The following is a 21,537-nucleotide window of genomic DNA, read 5'->3' as shown; positions in this document are numbered from 1 at the left end:
ATTTCTGAAGATGTTCTGCATTTGGTACTTACAACTGAAGGGTGCCAATAATCCTGACCAGGACTATGTATAATCAACATATAATAAATGCCCTATAATAAGTGACAGATTGTGAGTAATAGGCCTACATTTTCCTTGGCATGGTCCAAGTCTCCTCAGCTGATGAAAGTATGAGGTATTTCTGCAGTGGCATCCAGTCTGGAATGTCCTTCCTGTGCTTCCAGGCAGTGATCTGTGGTCATTGTGACTCTTAGAATAGCAGTCATGGGTAGATGTTTTTAATTAGTAGAGAATTAATGTTTTATTGTTTCTTCAGCACTCTGTGTGGGACAGTATTGATGTATTTGCAGTTTTTCTCCTACAGTCCCCAAACAGATTATATTTGATATACAGTCTGTGCCGTACTATTATTCCAATTCAGAGCCTATTTCAGGAAGCAAAATATGCAAGTTTATCATGGGGAGGGAACATACAGTAGGTGGCCACGTAGGGCGTCAGCTTCTGAGGGGAGCGAACATAACAGCCGGTTTCATTTGCTTGCACATATACAACCATGTCACGATACTATAAAAATTAGATTATAGTCTGTATATTCAGTGTAAAAGTTAAAATCTATTAACATACTGTTTCTCCTATCTGGGCATCATAAATAACACAGTTAAAGTCAATGCGATCACAGAAATAATGATGCATTATGACATGACACCTGTTTTATAAGAGGTAATTATTGTTATTTGTAATAATTTAATTTTTTTATTTTTTCGGTATATAAAATGTTTCGCTGCAGTTGGTTGTTGCCACGTCCTGGTTTTTTCCCTGCCTTGCACTTGTAGCTTCTGGGATAGGCTTCCGACCGCCACTACATTACATAGCACAAGCGAGTACGGAAGATGGTTGGATGGATGATGGGTGGATGGAAAATGTTAAGTATTTATTGCACTATTACACACAATTATACAACATTACACAACCTTTGTTTCTTCACTCTTAGCATTTGCATATTTCTTCTGGCAGTGGCTGTAGGGGTTACCGGGAGGGGATGGGGTGATGTTCATCTAGGGTGCCACTTGGGCTACAACCGCCTCCAATCACAGGCCACAGAACACTGAAAAATTTAGGAACACAGCACACAGAATAAACCTACATATTCCACAGTCACAGACCCCAAACCAGGAAATGAACATTATTATTTCACTGACATACCATTTGGGTGTTCTTTATTCTTTATTGTCGCACAACCAAGCAAAATGACCCACGACAGTCAGTACTTCCACCCTATCTGCCTACATAGGTAAGCAACTTTAATTTTTTGAAGGCCTGTTAGAGTTAAGCAACTGATACAGATACCTGAAAGTCCTGCAGGCGTTATGATAGATTTAAATTAGCACCATGCTGACAGGTCAGACACCACACAATTGTTAATGCAATAATTAATACAAGTATTAACCAAAAATAGTTGTATTTGTGTGAAAACTGGAGCACCATGATGGACACCTTCACTGAAATAAAAATAATTGTTTTGTTAAGAAAGTGTCCTGCTTTCATGGTGTGGCAAGGGGTTAACAAAGGCATAACGGACAGGGCAAATTTACTCCGAATTTATCATGTCTCTTTTGTAAAGTCTCCTTCTCGGTTACGTAAGACTCAAGTGTGAATAGGAACCAAATTGGGAAAAGATGTGTTGGAAGCTATAACTCAATTTTAATCTCCGCAGGAAGGATACACTTTCACAAGAACATTGAGAGTGATTCATAGAATAAGCAAACAGTGTCTGTCTTTTATAGGGGTGTCTTTTTACCCTGAGCTGTGCACCTCTGCGTTAAAAAGTAATATCTCTTGTCCACCTCACAAAATATCTCCCATATTATTGCTATACCTTTGTTTCTATTGTTCTTGTATGTTTTCAACAACATGCAGGGTAACTGAAACATTACGCATTGACAATGCAAGGCACAAATACACAAAAGCTATAAGTGTATAAAATGACAGAAAGCTCATCATTAGTTTTATTGCACTGTATACATAAAGATCAATATCACATACATACTGCAGTGGGTATATTATTGTATTGTTCTTTTTCTGTTGCCCATTCAAAAAGAGGAATACCCATTATCAAATAACTTGGCCTCTCATACCCCATTCCTGAGACATTTTTTGTGGTATTGTGATGTTCACCATCCATCCATCTATTCTCAGCAGCTCATCTGGTTCTCAGGGGCTGTAGTCTAAGCAAAGATGCCCAGTTTACTGCCATTGCTTCTGAATGAGCTCTGGATGCCAATCATAATCATTTTCATCCTTGCTGTTTAAATTACTCATAGATAGGTTTGTGAGACATGTATTTATTTTGAATTCGTTTTTTAACTTTATAATTATTACAGCATTTTATAACAAAAAAATCGCATTATGATATCTGAAATTTGTCCAATACCATGCAGCCCTAGCCTACATGGCTGTGACCATGTTTTTTAACAGCATGAACAGCTGCAGCTGTGGCAAAAACAGCAGGCTAGCAACGAGCTAAACATAACTTGTGCCACACAAAATGCCCCAGCTGGAAACAAGCAACAACAATGTCATGGTTTGAGAGGCAAATGACTCAAGGGCGGGCATTGAGAGAATGCAAGGGGGGGTTTATTAAATCAAAACTAAACAAGGCCGGGAAAGCAATAGGAACACGAGGGATCCAAAATGCTATGACTGGTACAGGGAAGAGCACAGACAACACAAAGGTAGAAGTTACTGACTAGACAGGGGATGACAGGACAAACAGGTACTTAAACACAAAGACTAATGAGGGGTAACAAGCAAAAGGCATGGCTCATCGGGGCCACGTTAGCAAGGAGAGAGGAGGGTCAGGCGGACATGATGGGCAGGACGTAACAAACAAAATATTTGTATAGGAGGAAGTGAGTTGCTACCAAACACACCAAACACAGTTATTGCGGTCTGTGTCAGCATAACATGCAGTTGCATTTCTGGGGAAGTCCACATCAGGCATAAGGTATAGCATAGGGTATGCAGGTATGCCATACCTACAGTGTAGATTCTACACACACATCATCTCCAAAAACCTCCTGAGATATGATCCTGAGGTCACCAAACAAGACACCATCCACCCCTTGACTGCACTAAGAAATTCTGTCCATAAATATTATGAACACATAAAGGACAACCCTCGCGGGCCCTGTGACTGCGGATCTTGCACCCCATGCTCTCAAAATGCCCCCCACAGGATTCCCAAGGGGCATGATCATATGTCTTTTCCAAGTCCACAAAACACACGTACTTGGGCTCTGTCCCTGATCTCGTTGTAATGTTGAAGAGCAGCCCAGCAACATCAAGAGCATTCAGGAACTTAGGACAAATCTCATCCAACCCCAGAACCTTTCCACTGAGGATTTTTTTTTTTACTTCAGCCCTAGTGATGGGTGTGTCTTCCTCCAAGTTCTCTGAATCTACTTCCTCCCAGGAAGGCGTGTAAGTGGGATTCAAGAGGTCCTCAAAGTGCTCGTTCCACTGTCTGAGTACATCCCCAGTTGAGGTCAAAAGCACTCCATCCCTGCTGTAAATAGCATGGGCAATGCCCTGCTTCCCCCTCCTGAGACACCTGTCACTTTGCCAGAATCTCTATGAGGCTAACCGAAAATCATTCCCCATGGCCTCACCAAACTTCTTCCATACTTTTTTTTTTACAGTTTTTGCTTCTATAACTACTAAAGCCGCACTCTACTTGGCCTGCCAGTACTTGTCAACTGCCTCCAGAGTCCCACACAAACTAACCAAGCTTGGAAGGCCTCCTTCTTCAACCTGATGGCTCCCTTTACCGCTGGTGTCCACCACGTAATTCAAAATCTTACAGCCACAGCTCTGCATAGCCGTCTTAGCAACGGAACCGCAGAACATTGTCCATTCGGACTCAATATCTCCAGCCTCCCTGGGAATGTAAGAAAAGTTCTGTTAGATGTACAAGTTAAAGATCTCCTGGTCAGGGGCCTCTGCCAGATGCTCCCAGCACTCCTTCATTATACGTTTGGCTCCACCAGGTCTGTCTGCCATTTTTCCTCACCACCTGATCCAACTCACCACCAGGTGGTGATCAGTGGGGAGTTTAGCTAAATATATATGGATGGTATGTCTCTACCTCCCACACTAGCTCAAGCTCATTTTCCTATCAGATAGGTTATGTTCCATATTCCTGAAGCTAGCTTTAAGCAAATGAGGATTGGTCAGCCAAGATCCCTTATTGCTGCCCAATCCATACAGAACCCGACCCCCATAGCACCCCCAAACTTAACCACTGTGGGTCCACAGTTCTTATCCCAATGTTGTGCAACGGGGCATAACTGAAATCCCACCCTGGATTTTTACATTTAGAATAAATTCAAATTTAGGGATAATGAAAATATCAGTCATACTATAAACTGCATTATTTATAACAGTATTAGACTGTGTGTTTTGTTTATGTAGAATAGTTATTTTGCTGCATCATAATGCATCATTCAAAATTTTACACTCCAGTGAAAACTGAAGAATAGATGTAGAAAAATGTAATAACACAGGAGAGTGAATACAGTAAAAAACTGTTGATTTGTTCAGAGATAGTTATTTTCTACTCTGTTCTACTATCATACGGGCATTTGAAATGTGCTATATTGTTTTAATGGGTTGAATATGCAGGAAAAATAAAATTAAACAAACTTGAAAAATTAATCACTACAGCTAAGCAGAACATAACAAGATACCCACTTCATGGTTTATAAGCAGGGATTGACATAACCGAGTACCCATGCACCATATAAAGGGTAAGATTTGTGTGTGATTGAAAACACACACACACACACACACACACACACACACACACACACACACACACACACACACACACACACACACATATATATATATATATATATATATATATATATATATATATATTATCTCAGACTCCCCAAGTCTGATTGTGCAGATGTAGCTTTTCCCTATGGGATCAATACAGTTTAAGTATGCATTTATGACAAGAAATTGCTGCATGCGTTGCTTTATACAGCAAATGTGTACTTGCATAGGTCTAGCAGTTATGTCAATAATAATAATAATAAGCTGGGGGAGAAGGGTCTTGTTCAAGGGCTCACAGACGTGACTATTCTGCCAGCGCAAACCAGCAACCTTCTAAGTGCAGACAGAGAGGCTTAGCCCGCTGAACCACACACTGCTCCCAATCACTATTTATAAGACAGGAAACAACAAAACTAATGTCAATGAAAACATCTTAGCACCTTTTAGGAACACTCATCCAGCCATCCGTTTGTCAGTTCTAGGAAAGTACAAATTTACTGGAAACTTTCCCTAACCGGGGCGGCATGGTGGTGCAGTGGTTAGCACTGTTGCCTCACACCTCTGGGACCCGGGTTCGAGTCTCCACCTGGGTCACATGTGTGTGGAGTTTGCATGTTCTCCCCATGTCGTCGTGGGGTTTCCTCCAGGTACTCCAGTTTCCTTCCACAGTCCAAAAACATGCTGAGGCTAACTGGACTTGCTAAAGTGCCCGTAGGAATGCATGTGAGAGTGAGTGTGCCCTGCGATGGGCTGGCCCCCCATCCTGGGTTGTTCCCTGCCTCGTGCCCATTGCATCCGGGATAGGCTCCGGACCCCCCGCAGCCCAGTAGGATAAGCGGTTTGGAAAATGGATGGATGGATGGATGGATGGACTTTCCCTAACCCTACCAAAGCTAGAGGTTCTGTCATTTCCACTGCTCTCATTCTTTGGTTTGGTAGCTGTTTGGTAGTTAAATTAATTATTGGCAATCTCCACATTTCATGTGTATGAAATAGTGGTTGCCAATATGCTGCAATTATTTAATTTTGTCAACTATAATAACAAGAATAGTTATCTGAATAATACACAGCCCTGGTGATCGGCACTCAAAGATACAATATATGAATTCAACACCAGAGGGCAGTAAAGCTCATTATGCTTATTCCTGCTGTACAGTACAGAAAAATCGGTATTTTCCCTCAATTCATCCGTTTTAGATGCTCATCTGATCAAATCCTGCTAAAACCCAAGAAACATCAAAAAGTCTGTGCAATGCTTTACGGTAATTACATAACCTAAAAAACCTGTAATCCTGTTGACACATAAGTGCACAGAAAAAAAGGCAGCACAGCCTCTAGGTGGCACAAGAAGAAATTAGACTCCCGGAAATGGTGGAAAGGAAGGCCTGAATAAGCACTGAATTCACACAACATAATACATGCACATTTTTAAAATGGTCTTATATAAATCTCATATAACAGCTGTGTTAGCTACAACGCTATAACCAGCATTCTATTATGGCACTGCATGATTAAATTCAGAGAAATAGTGTATATTGTGGTTTATTATGCTGACTGGTTGATCAACACCATCAAAATGTACCAAGCTGAAATTATGATGTCAAAGTAAACAATCATGCATATGTGCTGATAATTTAACTACCATGATCTTTAAATCCTCCTGTATGATCCTCCATCTGTATTCATTGGAGATCCATAGTGTAGACAAATCCACATACAGTGGGATTGTAAATACAAAATGCATGATTGAGTTAGCAGAACATACGCTATTCAATCTGGAGAAGTTAAGCTTTCTTCTGGGAAGGCACATGCAGGACAGTTCTACATTTCAATATTCAAGGCCCTTGGATGATCAGAAGAACCTTCAGCTTCAAATATGTCACATGATAAAAATTGTGTTGAGTTGAATACATTAACAAAAAATCTTAATATTTTAGTGCAGCTCATAAATGATCATTTAGAACTTTGAACAAAGAAACAAGTCTGATGTATTTTAGTGGCGGTTTATTTCTTGATCAGCCACACGTACACATGGAGACACACTGCACACAAATTGCCTATGGCAGCATTAATTTCAGCTATTTGCTAAATCCATTTAAGGACAAACACATCACAAGACACGTTACAAGTAGAGCAACAAGACAGGCGTCTCACACAATGGGTGTGAGGCACTGCTGTGGAGCTAAAGCTCAAGGGTGTGTGGTGGTGTGCATGACACCCCAGTGTCATTGTAGCTGCCCCTCCACCTACATCTGCCTGTCTACGTTTTATGACCCTATGAAACTTATGCGGGACCAGGTGCTTGACTATGGGTGGCTGGGCAGAGGTCCTCTTCAGTTGGCCAGGGGGCTCCGAAACTTCTTGCCTGCAAACCGGGCCTTATCTCCCAGCTCCTCTTCAATTCTGTCAAAAAATACACCATTAGTACTGATAAGAAATATTACTACTACTACTACTACTACTAATAATAATAATAATTACAAAACCAGGAAAATGAAACAATGCCTACAGTGGTTAAGTTTGGGTTTATAGGTTTTCTTCACATTTCCTCACCTGAGAAGCTGGTTATACTTGGCCAGGCGCTCCGAGCGGCAAGGGGCACCAGTCTTGATCTGGTGGATAATGGAGTGGGGTGGGGTGGGGTGGAATCAAGCATTAGATGGCTGAACCCTCACATTTAAAGGATGGAAACAATGTCACCCCTGTTTTACAGTAAAAACCAAAAAACTATGCATGGCAAATTGTAATAACACAAGTACCTGGCCTGTGCAGAGCCCTACAACAAGATCAGCAATAAAGGTGTCCTCTGTCTCTCCAGAGCGGTGGCTGACCATCACACCCCAGCCATTGGACTGTGCCAGCTTGCAGCTGAACAGAAGATAAAGGGAAATGTGCCATGTTAGTCTGGGAAACAAAGGGAACCTGATTCAGGCTGAAATAGACTAAAGGGAGAGACAGGAAGGGGGAGCGGGAACCTACGCCTGTAGGGATTCCGTGACTGAGCCGATCTGGTTGACCTTAAGCAGCAGGCAGTTGCAGGCCTTATCAGTGACAGCCCTGGCAATGCGCTTCGGATTGGTTACAGTCAGGTCATCGCCCACCACCTGGATGCTGGTGCTGCTGGTGAAGTTGCTCCAGGCCTGCCAGTCATCCTGATCAAAGGGATCCTCAATGGAGACCACTAGATACAGTGACAGGGGTGGGAGACAAGGGTATTAGCTAACAAGGCTAAGGAAACACCAAAACACAGCTTTGAAAGGCTAATCTTAGATGGAAATAAATTAAGTCTGTTCTGTTCCATTCCATTGATGAGCTGGATCAGCCAACCTGGGTAGTCCTTGACAAAGCTCTTGTAGAGATCAGCCAGCTGGTCAGGGGTGATGTAGCGCTTGGGGTCATCGGGAGACTTGAAGTCCAGGTCGTATTTGCCTTCCTTGTAGAATTCGGATGCTGCCACATCCATGCCAATAACAATTTGGTCCGTGTAACCCGCTTTACTGATGGCATTCTTCAGCAGCTCCAGGGCTAGGAATTAAGATTATATGGAACTAAACATGGCTTCTGCATAGTACAACTGTTAGTATTGTTATCCAGGAGATGAAGCTACCCAGGTTTCCAAGCCACTACACCTTCCCAGCCAAAATAAAACCTCATCAATGTGAGCATCTGGACTGTGAAATTCCTTTTTAGGTCCTTTAGCCACACACATATAATTTCATTAAAAACACACACACACCACTCCAAGAAAGCTATCTAAGGTACCTATCTTTTATGACCTATCCCCATTTAATCCTGCCGAGTCACTCAGTATGTTTACATGCACAAGTTGAGTTACGGTTTTAGCTTGAGGACGCCATTTAATTGGACTACTGTCCTTGTCCAAGTATACATGCATGGGAGGGGAATCGATTTATTGACATTTGTCAGACTCTGCAACAACAGGTGGTGATACTGCTCCTTTCAGCTTGTTAGTACTGGGCTTTTTCCGCTTAACCTACGTCACAGCCGTAAAAAAATAAAAATAAAATATTAACAATGGATGCATGGACAAGTGACAAGCTTTAATTGCGATCTGGACGAAAGAACAAGATCAGGATAGCATAACAAGAAATAAAAATATTTTAAATAATATACTACGACAGCATGGTATTGGAAATTTTTGATTTGTTGTTTTGAGGTATTTATAAGACAAAAAAAGGAGTTCTAAATTAATTTCTCAAGAACTCGTCTAGGAGTGATTTAATCAGCAAGGATGAAAATTATTATGATAATCTCAGACAATGCATGCATGCAGTGCTCATGCAAAAGCAGCAGATGTAAAATATAAACGGATTTTTAAACATATACTAAATAATCTTGAAAAGGAATAATTTAAATTGCAAAGGTAGGTAAATTTTTTCCCTATGCCAAGTGAAAATGTTTTAGTGAGACTTAAACACCCTGCGCTATAATATACGTGCCGAACTGAAGGTAAGGAAAAGCCTGATCCGAATCCAGCTGACTAATGATGTAAGAATTGCATATGCATAACGTGCAATGCTGGTATTAATATCGCACGTTGTCCAGCCCTGTAATATACTATAGCCATTTTTTTAATTCAGTGCAAAATACCCGCCTCATGCTGTGATGTCATTTGGTGCCGGTCCCAGAATTTACACCAGTGGAAAACCAACACCTTAAAGTACCATACTTTTGGTACCTGCTACAGTGGAAAGAGCCCTTTAGTTGAGCGATGAATTAGACAACCTTACAGCATGGCATGGTTACAGTCAGACTAACATGTTTACAAGTATTTTAAAGGTCCGGTTTTAGTTGGACTACACAATAATTTGATTTTCTTAGTGTGCATGAAAACATATTGACTGTGCTAATGTTAATGACCATGCTTTTATGCTTCTGGATTCTTGTTGGACACAAAATGGCTATTTTCTAGGATGATATCTAAAGAGTTACTAACCAACTCAGCAAAGAGCAGCATCATCGGCTGATTTTAATGACATCTCCATTGTATTAAAGAAATCTAGGTGTTAATGGGATTTATTTTGTTTCTTACAAAAATATTGGTGAGCTACTGTCAATTTCAAAAGTTTAACTATGTGATATCCTGAGTGGATACCAAGGATAGGAATTGGGCACAGATCAATCCTGGTATTTTTTTAAAGTTTGATTGGTATCAGCTACCACAAGCTGATCCAAACCCCAATTTATTTAATTTCCCAGGTCAACCTGTTTTACATGAGTTACAAGGATTGTAAGTGTCATGTACTGCAGTAAGCTTGAGATGCATGGAAATTACAATCTGTCTAGAAGTCAGCCATGTGGAAATTCTTTAAACTGGAAACTCAAATGTAGGCCAACAGCTATCTGCAATGTTTGTGATGCCATCCTTTCAAGTACAGGTAGTTACAGACTGCTGTTTAGTACAACAAAATCTAATCAGGTACTTGGAGAAACATAAGGAAGAATACTGTGAAATTGCAAGCCTCCCTTCATTTCTATGGGGAAAGCTCTAATCCCAACATGACAACCTTAACCCCGACCCAGCCTTAACCTTACCCATAAGTAACCAAACAAAACACAGTGGAAACCGCTTTGTAATTACAGTTATAAGGATCAAAAAGCTTGGGACAGAACCATTCCTGTAGAAAATACTGTTTAAATAATCTGCTTATAGTAATAAAGTAGTCCGCTTACATTGTTCATTTGGGGTCTTTTTATGCATAACACATGGAAAAAATGTATTATGATTTTTTTTTTTTTACACGTCTATTTTACCTTGGGGTAATCTGTCTTCTTCTGGGTACCTAGCTGAGGCTAATGCTACGTGCAAAGAAAACAGTAAAAAGAAAATAATTTTCTCTCAATGACATTTTGTGTACAGTGCTGTATAATAGTGTATCGGAATTATACCAGTTCAGTAATTTAATTTGTGCAGTACTGTAATTTGAAAAGTGTGAAACAGCTGTACTGTAGTCTGAACGAGTCATGAAAATTCAATAAATATTATGTTTGTCCGTTTTATTACCTTATATCACAAGTGTCAAACTCCAGTCCTGAAGGGTCAAAGCTCTGCACAATTTTGGGTTTCCCTTCATTTAACACACCTGATTCAACTCCTTCTGCTAATTACCACACAGTTCTTGAGCTGAATCATTTGTTGTGGAACAGGGAAAGAACTAAGCTACACAGGACTCCGACCCTCTAGGACTGGAGTTCGACACCCCTGCCTTATATGCATGCTATAAATATACAAATGCCATTTAGATGAAAATCTGCCTGAGATGTAAAGAAAAAGGGGAAAAAATGGTTATAAGCGATCATCTGTTTATTATAGTGACCAATTTCACACAAGTATGATTATTATGAACGGTTTCCACTGTACAAGTCTTTTGGCAATTTTTAGGTTTTTGATTGCAGTTACTGATTTTTATGAAATTGAATTTCCTCTGAAAAACTCAACAACGTAATGTATACCACACACACACACACACACACACACACACACACACACACACACACACACACAGGTCACTTAGAGACCCCTTTGTCTGCTCACCTTCCTTGTTCTCCAGGATGTTTGGTGCAAAGCCACCTTCATCACCCACATTAGTGGCATCTTTGCCATATTTCTCCTTGATGACATTCTTCAGGTTGTGGTAGACCTCAGCTCCGATGCGCATGGCCTCCTTGAAGTTGGCTGCACCCACAGGCAGGATCATGAACTCCTGCATGGCCAACTTGTTGCCAGCATGAGAGCCACCATTGATCACATTGAAAGCCTATGGATCAGATTGATAAACCAATTACAACACCTAAGAACACCTGCCAAGCACTGCAGCGCTATTAAGGAATAAATGACACCATAAAAACATAAATTCCGTGGTTAGCTTACGGGTACTGGGAGAATAACTTCCGGGTTGCCAGCAAGATCAGCAATGTGGCGGTACAGGGGCACACCTTTCTCTGCTGCACCAGCCTTGCATACGGCTAAAGAAACGCCCAGGATGGCATTGGCTCCAAACTTGGCTGCAATTCAGAGGGCAAGAAAGATAAAATCTTCCATATATAAAAGTTGTATGGTCACTTAGCCAATTTGCACTGATGTAATGACAAAGGGCTTACACTTGTTTTCAGTGCCATCCATGTCCAACATCAGCTTGTCTATTTTCTCTTGCTCCAGGACTGACAGACTCTGAAGGTGAAAGGGCCAGTGGTCAACGCTATAAACCCAGCCCAAAAAACCCAATAAACATTCCATTCAAATAAGGTGCTCATCCACATTGGCTTCAAGTTAGGACATTCCACTACCAATGCACCAATTACTACTACCAATTACTGTACACAAACTGTCCCATATCTTTCATATTTTGTTTTTCAGAGGGACAGGACTCCCAGAATTGTTCAAACCACTAATGCATGGATGGAGGAAAGTTTGGTCCAGAACAGTATTTGTCATTTTAAAAGAGCCTGTATTTCAGACACAGCAAACAAATTAGCACACTCACTTACAGCAGCTGTGTGAAGGGTTTTTCAAAGGGAATAACTTGTGCTTCTAGTAAGGTGGACGGTTAGTGGCAAATGACAAGGATCAATACTTCAACATTTTAAATGTTACTCTCCCGGAGTCTTAAGATAACAGCATAACACCAACAGCTACAGTATAGGCTACAGTACTCCATCCAAACTTTGTACAGTAATGGAGATCTTTCAGTGTTAGAAACCACAGAAGCTCATACCTGGCCAACCAAAGCAGGTGCAATTGTTTTATTGATATGCTCAACAGCTTTTGTGACACCTGCAAGGAACAAGCAAATCCATCACTAGCATAAAAGGGTTAGGAACATGCTGCGCAGGCAGGTATAGACAATCACAGAGAGCTGGCTGTTACATGCAGGCAGGGGAAAGCCAGGTCAATAGGTTACAATTTACTTCAGAAAATGTATTCATGATGCAGTCTGAAAATCTGTTTTCCACCTTCTTTTCTGTGATTGTCTATGAAAACTAACATTAGTTAGAAATCAAACCACAACCATTTCACATGCATTTGTGAATATGCGTGTCTCCGGAGCTCATTTTCTCCCATTCCTGTTAATCCTCACACTTAATTACCTGATTACACAGAGCAGGTGCCAAGAATTCATTAACATATGTAACGGCTCTTTTCACCCCTGACAGAAAGGACAAGAAAGACCGACTGAAGGCGAGAATGAAGAGGTATGTAAAGATGGACCAAAGGTAAGCCTGAAGAAACTGAGGTTGAAGGGCCTTTTAAGCACAGGAGGAGTGAGTTTAAAGGCATTTAGACCTAAATTTAGTTCCAGATTTAGTTCCTAAATCCTTATAAATGTTAAGACATCAAATCTTTGCTTCTACAGTCTTAACTTTTGAAGCCCAGATTGTCTAACTGGATTTTTGAAAATACTCTAGTGTGGCCCAAAGCATCAAACATAAGAAATTTACAAATGAGAGGAGGCCATTTGGCCCATCAAGCTTGCTTGGGGAGAAGTCAACTAATAAGATTTTAACAAATCTGAGTTATCTATCTCTGATTTAAAGGAACCCAAGGTTTTAGCTTGCACTACACTAACAGGAAGACTATTCTACTATATACTCTAACTACACACTGTGTAAAGAAGTGCTTTCTCAAATTCATTTTAAAATATTCTCCCACTTAATATGTTCTCCTGCTTAAAACATTCCTCACTTGTTAAAAGTAACATTAACAGTGTATCCAGAAAAAGCAGTTCGATCTGATGAGTTCTCAGGGGTCCATGTGGAGTGATGCAGACAGAAGAGACCCACCTTTTCCCAGATAGCGAGTCTTGTCGTTGTCTCGAAGCTCCAGGGCCTCATAGATGCCAGTGGAGGCTCCACTGGGCACTGCAGCCCTGAAAAGTCCTGGAGAAGAACAGCAAATAAACATCTCTTCGGTATTATGTCGCTGTCACTCTCTAAACCCGACCACACCGACTGTTCTACAGTGGAAAATCAAAGCGAACCGGAACCATGCTGTAACTAGTCTCTCTTCGTGGTATGGCTTTGTTCCTGTAAACCAGTGGAAAGGTGCTTGTTACAGTTTTCTACCAAAAAAATTGGTAGTTGTTCCTGGTTTACCCCTGTTTTTCCTGCATCTGTAAGGGCAAATTACAGACAAACAGTATTCACTAACAAGTTTTACAATGCATAGAAAAAAATATATAAAATTTTTATTCTTGCCATGTAAAACTTGCAAGAACCTATCAACTTGTCCTCTGAAGCTAAACAAAAAGGAACTTTTCCAATGGATGAATGAACATTCTCCCCTAAAACATTCAGTGTGGCCACTCATTGCCGAAAATACCAGCTGCATTACTTAGACTAGATATTAATGGAAAGTTATCAAAAAAATGTGGTTCATGCAGTCAAGCATGACCATAACAGTACAAGGACTGAATTTAATTTAATGCAAGGTCAGCCTCCTGCTGTAACACAATTAAAACACGGGTAAATGTATCCACAAGTACTATTGCTAAAAACAGGGATCAATGGGATGTGTATTGTTTATTTGAAATGCCTGCCTGTTCCTTCCAGCCATGGGGGACTAGACACTGGCTGGTGCTACACGATATTGGCCCCTGATGTAACAGAGTACATTTGGCTGCAGGAGCATTTACAATCCAGGCAGCGTAATATAAGCCTGGCTATTTATACTCCTTCACTGCCAGAATCTCTTGTTTCCAGGCTACTGTACCACAGTGAAGAAGAGAGAGCAACTGACAGACTTCTAAGGCTCTAAAGGGCTGCGGTCAGGGTAAGGCTGTCAGACTACAGAGGTCACTCTCAGGTAATTCAAAATATTCATGTCAATGCAAATCCCTTCATCATGAAAGTACAGACACATTCTCTTCTCTGTAAATATATCAGGTTACACAAAGTTAATTAAATTTCATATTTCACATTAAACATTACAGGAATGTCCCAATCCATGCGAATAAGGGTGATTTAATAACTTCAAAATATCCCTCATGAAAACATCTTCAATGCTACAATCCCTTTTCTAAATTCCTGTACAGATTAAAATCAAAATTCAATTCAATTTCATTTAAATAGCGCTTTTAACAACGGTCATTGTCACAAAGCACTTTACATTTAACCGGCCAGAACCCCACCAAGCAAGCCTGAGGCGACAGTGGCAAGGAAATCTCCCTCTAGCAGGAAGAAACCTTGAGTGGAACCTAGACTCGGAAGGGTGCCCCATCCTCCTCTGGGCGACCGGGGAGCATGAAACTGCATTTATACTGAGATTCATTAGGGTTCATATAATAACACAAGAAATTTATCAAAGAGAGGAAACCATTTGGCCCATCAAGCTCATTTGGGGAGAACTTAATAGCTCAGAGTTGTTAAAATCTTATCTAGCTCTGATTTAAAGGAACCCAGTTTTAGTTTGCGCTACACTAGCAGGAAGACTATTCCATACTCTACATGCTGTGTAAAGACGTGCTTCCTCAAATTCATTTTTAAATGTTCTCCTGCTAATTTCCATTTATGGCCACGAGTTCTAGTACTTAAACTAATATTGAAATGGGCATTTGGCTGAACAGCATCCAGACCTGTTAGAATCTTATATATCTGGATCATGTCCCCTCTTAGTCTCCTTTGCTCAAGGCTAAACAGATTCAGCTCAGCTAACCTGTCCTCATAAGACATTCCTCTAAGACCAGGAATCATTCACGTAGCCCTACGTTGCACCCTTTCCAAGGTAGCAATATCCTTCTTAAGGTATGGTGACCAAACCTGTACACAATATTCTAGTTGGGGTCTTACCAAGGAATTATACAATCATAGCATCACTTCCCTTGTCTTAAACCACACACCTAGAGATGTAACCCAACATTCTATTGGCCTTTTATATTGCCACACTGGTGAGACTGGGACATGGAAGCATCAACATACACACCGAGATCTTTCTCATAATCAGCTTTCTCAAATCAATCTTTATTTCAGTGGAACCCATAAAATACCTGTACTTTATATAGGTTTAAAAGTCCCAATTGATTTCATGTAATTATCTCCAAGGAGTCCAGGTGAGGGTTCAAGCGGTGTAGTGTCGGCTCGGGATCAAAACTGTACAGTCAGTGTCTGAATAGTTTTAGACAGCACTGGCAGTGTAACAATTCAGTCTACTCATGATTTGGTTCAATAAATGATTCAGGGCTCACAATACCATACACTTAATATATTCTATAAAATAAAGCTGTGTTCGAAATGTCCACTTGTTCACTCATTCACTCACTACAGTGTTCGCTACAAAGAACATCAGCTAGGAGATAAGGGCAGACAGCAGTTGTTACATTTCGGACACCAGGCAGATGTTACGCTGATACATAACTATGCGCTGGATATTCACAATTATTATCTGTGTCATATATACAAATACCAGGTCATGGACGCCAACATTGTCATTCTTGGATAAAAACACTTTGCAATTGACATATCTACACAACGTTGAAATAAAAGTAAAACAACTTTACAACACAAATCTGTGCACATGCATCCTTATTTACAACATACGCAACTGTATTGTATTCACCAATAAAAGCATGATGTAAACTGTAGCTGTACTTATGGTATTTTATACTAATCTTCAATATACTGCAATGTGAATTGATGTTACCCACATAAAGCAGTCAAATACATTAAAATAATTTGTTTTTAAAACAGCCGTAGTCCTCGCACTGTTATGGCTCACGTGCAAGTATTTCATAAGTGAGTCACTTAATATTAATTGTCACACTGCAGCAACTGTTCTTTATAATATAAAGGCTTATAAAAATTAAACCTTCCCAAATATGGGTTTGACACTCACGACAGGCTGCAATGCATGGTGGTCTACGTTGACCCATGTAGGGTAGAACTTCAGTACATCACATATTGGTTTTCCTTACGTTGATTTTGTAGCGCAAAATATTGTGAACGGAAATTTACAGTTAATTCGAACATCACTAACAAATGGCTGACTCACTCTACCAGGGGTCACCGACCTTTTTGAAACTGAGAGGTACGCGTACCTCTCACGGGTAGTGAGCCATATGAAAGGCTACTAGTTTGAAACGCCCTCCTAAACTTATCTAAACTTCATGTATAATAAACATGTTTTAAATGCTTTTTTTTTTAGATATTGTTATGTACAAATCTATATGAATGCAAATGTGAATAAAGAAGAATAGCAACAGGATAAAATTAAATTTTGGTTAGCACTGTTGCCTCACACCTCTGGGACCCGGGTTCGAGTCTCCGCCTGGGTCACGTGTGTGGAGTTTGCATGTTCTCCCTATGTCGTCGTGGGGTTTCCTCTGGGTACTCTGGTTTCCCCCCACAGTCCAAAGACATGCTGAGGCTAATTGGACTTGCTAAATTGCTGTAGGAGTGCATGTGTGTGTGAATGGTGTGTAAGTGTGCCCAGCGATGGGCTGGCCCCCCATCATGGGTTGTTCCCTGCCTCATGCCCATTGCTTCCGGGATAGGCTCTGGATAAGCGGTTTGGAAAATGGATGGACACAGTAACTCCAAGCATTATTTGCGCTAGAGTTTGACATTCACTGATATGGGAAACAGGCGGTTCTAGAGTTAACTGGGTAGTTGTGCCTTTCACGCTGCACCTTTTATGAAAGCAGCGGTGCATATGTATGCTGATTTGTTTTATTTTAATTTGCTACTATATTATATACACACACACATACAACCAGGTTATTTTGTTTAATGTGTATAATTACACGAAATCTGTTTATTTTGAATTTGTTAATTTGGTATTGCAACACTTTGTTGGAGTGCATTTAATAGAAAATTGACAACACAGATGAACCCGTTGTATATACTATTTCACGACAAGTATTTAGATTACATATGAAGCTTTGAAGAAAATAAAATGCTTTAGTTTTATAAATATGCTCTTGTATAATTAAAAAGCTGAATTCTCGCTGTGTTAATGGTTTAGTGTAAATCCATATTGTGGCGGATAATCACACTGGTAATGACTATGCCACCGTGGTGTACCGCCCACCCGTACTTGGTGTATATTAAAAGGCATTTAATAACCCTTCCCCCCCCCCCATACAGAAAACCAAAATGTAGGTTAATAAACCAAAAATATGTTATACATGCTCAATTCCTGACCACTGAGGAGCAGCTTTTTTCCAGTCGTACCTTTCTTGGTGTAAAGGTCGACCTCCACAGTGGGATTACCACGGGAGTCGAAGATCTCGCGGGCATGGATCTTGAGGATCGACATGGTGCTTTTCCTGAAAAAGGCAGCAGAAGATTAAACTAATGGGGTCAGAAAAACCAGTTTCACATCACATACTGTCCTGACAACCAGTCAATGCCATGGTGATAAAGTGACTCATAATTTAGATCTAATAAGGGGGACATTTACAAAATATTTTGTTGTCAAGGAAAATGAGTATTACAGCATCCCTGTGGCCTTTCAAGCACTATGGTTTTGCTAAATTCATGGATGTGAGATGTCAGCTGCACATACATACAATTGCACAAATAAGTGCAATTTATTTTCATAAGTGAATTTCTATAACATCTCTTAATTTGTTTTTTATCTAAAGAAATAAGTCCTTTGGAATACTGAAACAGGTTTTAGTGTCATGGATTTCTAAAACAAACTTTGGAGAAAGACCACAGGCAAACAGGACTAGAAATTAATCTATTAGCCACTCTTATAGCAGCCTGGCTGGATCTCCTCTACAGAGTATCAGGTCACTTGTGAGTCAGATGAGGAACCAAATTTGTCAGTTCAGCAGAGATCAGGCAGCTCTGCCAGATGCAGAACTAATGTGAATGAGCCAAGCCCCCTGAATGGCTCAGGCAGTAAAAAGTATCTCCACCACATTGAACAACAACGACACACATACCAGTTGGTCTTAAAAGAGCTATGATTAATCTTAATCGCATTATTACACATTTATAGTAATGTTATCAGTAGCCATATTTTCCAGTCATTTCGGTCTTATTTTTCTCGTCCAATGAATAAAAAACCGCATCTCTAACTCAATCGCTTTATGACTCAGGCTCTTCCGTGGCACCAAAAAAAAAATGAATCAGTGCGTGAGCAGAAATCTCCATCTTACTGCCTCCTGAGTCAAGATGAATCTTCGGGACTTCCATTTCCATGGGTATATAAATATTCACTGCTGTGGAAAAAACTTGTTCGCTTGACATCGCATTAATGTGAGAACCCGGTACCGACAGGGAACAATTTACGAGCTTTCTATGCCCAGAGTCGGGAAAAACTATATCTACCGGATTATTGACGCGAATGACCTTGCCTGTGTTACCATATTTGACAGTGAACAGACCGTCCCAGATAGATTTACGTGATTTTAAAGCACATGCTAAAGAACGTTTTAGCACATTCGTTATTTTCACAATTCAATTGCGTTTAATTCATAATCGAAATCCATTCATGTTACAAGGTTATTATTTCTTATAATAATGTTCTCGTTAATAGCGGCCTGTTGATTGCGTGTTTTGGATTAACTGAGCTTGCAGCTTGTTAACGCTGGTTACCTAAATGATTTTATTATTAAAAATGCTGCATCAAGCTGAACTAAAACTACTCTTCCTACGTTTAATTAACAACCCGACATCTCTGCGACTCTACACCGTTTCACACGTCACACCTCCGTTTACATCATAGATCTAGTGGCTAAAGTGTCAACCGGTTTCTAAGCATTGGGTCAGCAATTTTATGTAGTATAAGGACATTTAACTTAGCTCTTATATAAAACATATAGCAAGATGAGTAAAGTTGCTGCTATTTTATGCTATTGTAACAATACGAATTAGATCGAAGATGGAAATTTTACGCTAGCTAACAGCGTTTCCTGTTAGTGGGATAGCTGTATTAGTGTACTAGAAGGTCAAATTTTCCAAGGTTATTTTACGTCCACTAATTAAACTTTGAATCTGGATAAGCTTTTCTGGCTTGTATGGTTAAAATAGGCATCTATAGTGAATTAAAACAACAACCATATTTGGTTTGATTCCTGCTCTCTGACAAATAGTGGAATGCATAAATAAAATGGGACAATATGCTGACAGTTTGGTATATGATATACTGAAAACATACAGACAGCACCATGTTTAAATTCTTACCTTACCAAGCGTGACAGCTCAACGAGGTTTAGGAGGTTGGAGCTGGACGTGTATCTCGGGCTGCTGCAGGCAGAGAAGGCACGAGGCGAGAGCAGGAGAGAGAAATGGTCAGACTTTCACGCCATTTGATTGGCTCGGTTACGTCAGGCGACACGCCCATATACGGTGCGAGAGAAACAGCACGTTCGCCACTGCAGGCAATATTTTTCCATTGGGGTGGTTTTTAAGGCAACGGTATTTATTCTTCTACTTTTTTTAAATATTTGAATAATAGTATGTAAACATAAAATCATAAAATTTATGTTTTACTGGCAGTAAACACAGGTTTGCGACGCCTACTCTTGTATGCATGTTGTGTGACAAACAGCATGGACATACAATACGTGATTCGAATCCGGGAAACCACCTGTTAAAATGCCAACTTTTGCCTAATTTGTCTACTTTTTGCAGACTAGCAATTGGAAGTTTGTGCTTATATTTTTGTTGAACCCAAATGTTTTCAGCTCTGTTCTCAAAAACATTGTGACAGATTAACACCAAATCTTTGTGCGACGTCATTTCTGTTCAATGAAACAAGGCTAATGTCTAAGATGTACAAGTTATTGCACAGTCGTAAAAATATTTACAGATATTTATGATCAATTGAGTGCTGAACACCGGAATACTTCTTGCTTAAATTGGAGGACATTCAACATCGCAATTTTGCCGCAATTGTCAAATGTTCTTTATGGCAACCATGGGTTAATTTTCTTGCTAGCTACTGATTTTAAACCAAATCAGTCAAACTAAACTGACATTTGCCTAAAGTCCTCATATGAAGCTTTGTACCGCAAGTCTTTAACTGGTGGAGCGACCAGCGTTTGAAATTTTATTGCGTAACAGCACATTATACTGTTATCCTCAGTGTAGTATGACGTGTGTTCCGGAAATGGATACGTGTCTTGTGCTGCTTCCAGGCATCGTGAACATCCGACATACCCAAGGGTTTATTTAAAGCCTATTTTCCCAGGATAATGCATTTGAATAAACAATATTAACGGTTGTACATTTTAAATGTCTCTTTTAACACGACCACATGATAGAAATGCATAAATGCAAATGACAAAAAATACGATTAATGTGTTTTGCCCTCAAATGAATCGGATTCATAGGGTACAAACACTAAAAATATTATGTAGTATGTTCGATCCTGATTTGACGTCAACTTTATGATCGAAATGGGTTGTTGCTCTTTCTTAATCCTTATATGGCCGGGTAGCTACCGCCACCCAGGGGAAAGTAAATGGTACAGATGATACAAAAGGTACTACAGAGATCTATACTATGGAGGGTGTCTTTACAATATTAAAAAATAATTATGTAAGTATAATCCATCTATCCATCCATCCATTTTCCAAACTGCTTATCCTATTGGGTCGCGGGGGGTCCGGAGCCTATCCCGGAAGCAACGGGCACGAGGCAGGGAACAACCCAGAATGGGGCGCGGGGTGTAAGTATAATATCTAGTTATAATTTAAATAATTATTTAAATAATCGTTTAAATTATTATTT

General features: G+C 40.1%; 1 protein-coding gene across 3 annotated transcripts; it reads right to left on the bottom strand.

The window, feature by feature from the left end:
- Positions 1 to 6,828: 6,828 nt before the first annotated feature.
- On the bottom strand, positions 6,829 to 20,122 carry eno1a (enolase 1a, (alpha)). 3 transcript variants are annotated; one of them, XM_048998529.1, is made up of 12 exons: positions 19,992 to 20,122; positions 18,025 to 18,119; positions 13,642 to 13,737; positions 12,576 to 12,634; positions 11,962 to 12,031; positions 11,732 to 11,865; positions 11,396 to 11,618; positions 8,167 to 8,364; positions 7,819 to 8,020; positions 7,599 to 7,707; positions 7,393 to 7,451; positions 6,829 to 7,242 (listed from the first exon to the last, which is right to left on the bottom strand). In XM_048998529.1, the coding sequence occupies exons 2-12, from the start codon at positions 18,107 to 18,109 to the stop codon at positions 7,173 to 7,175; spliced, it is 1,305 nt and encodes a 434-aa protein (XP_048854486.1). In that variant the 5' UTR covers positions 18,110 to 18,119; positions 19,992 to 20,122; the 3' UTR covers positions 6,829 to 7,172. The 3 variants fall into 3 exon arrangements, with proteins under 3 accessions (XP_048854486.1, XP_048854485.1, XP_048854484.1); XM_048998528.1 differs by lacking the exon at positions 12,576 to 12,634 and adding an exon at positions 12,949 to 13,007 and having other exon boundaries at positions 19,987 to 20,116; XM_048998527.1 differs by having other exon boundaries at positions 19,987 to 20,116.
- Between the last annotated feature and the right edge of the window lie 1,415 nt (positions 20,123 to 21,537).

The sequence above is a fragment of the Brienomyrus brachyistius genome, unplaced genomic scaffold (genome assembly GCF_023856365.1).
Source record: "Brienomyrus brachyistius isolate T26 unplaced genomic scaffold, BBRACH_0.4 scaffold38, whole genome shotgun sequence".
Lineage (NCBI taxonomy): Eukaryota > Metazoa > Chordata > Actinopteri > Osteoglossiformes > Mormyridae > Brienomyrus > Brienomyrus brachyistius.
This window is presented reverse-complemented; position numbering and strand designations above follow the sequence as displayed.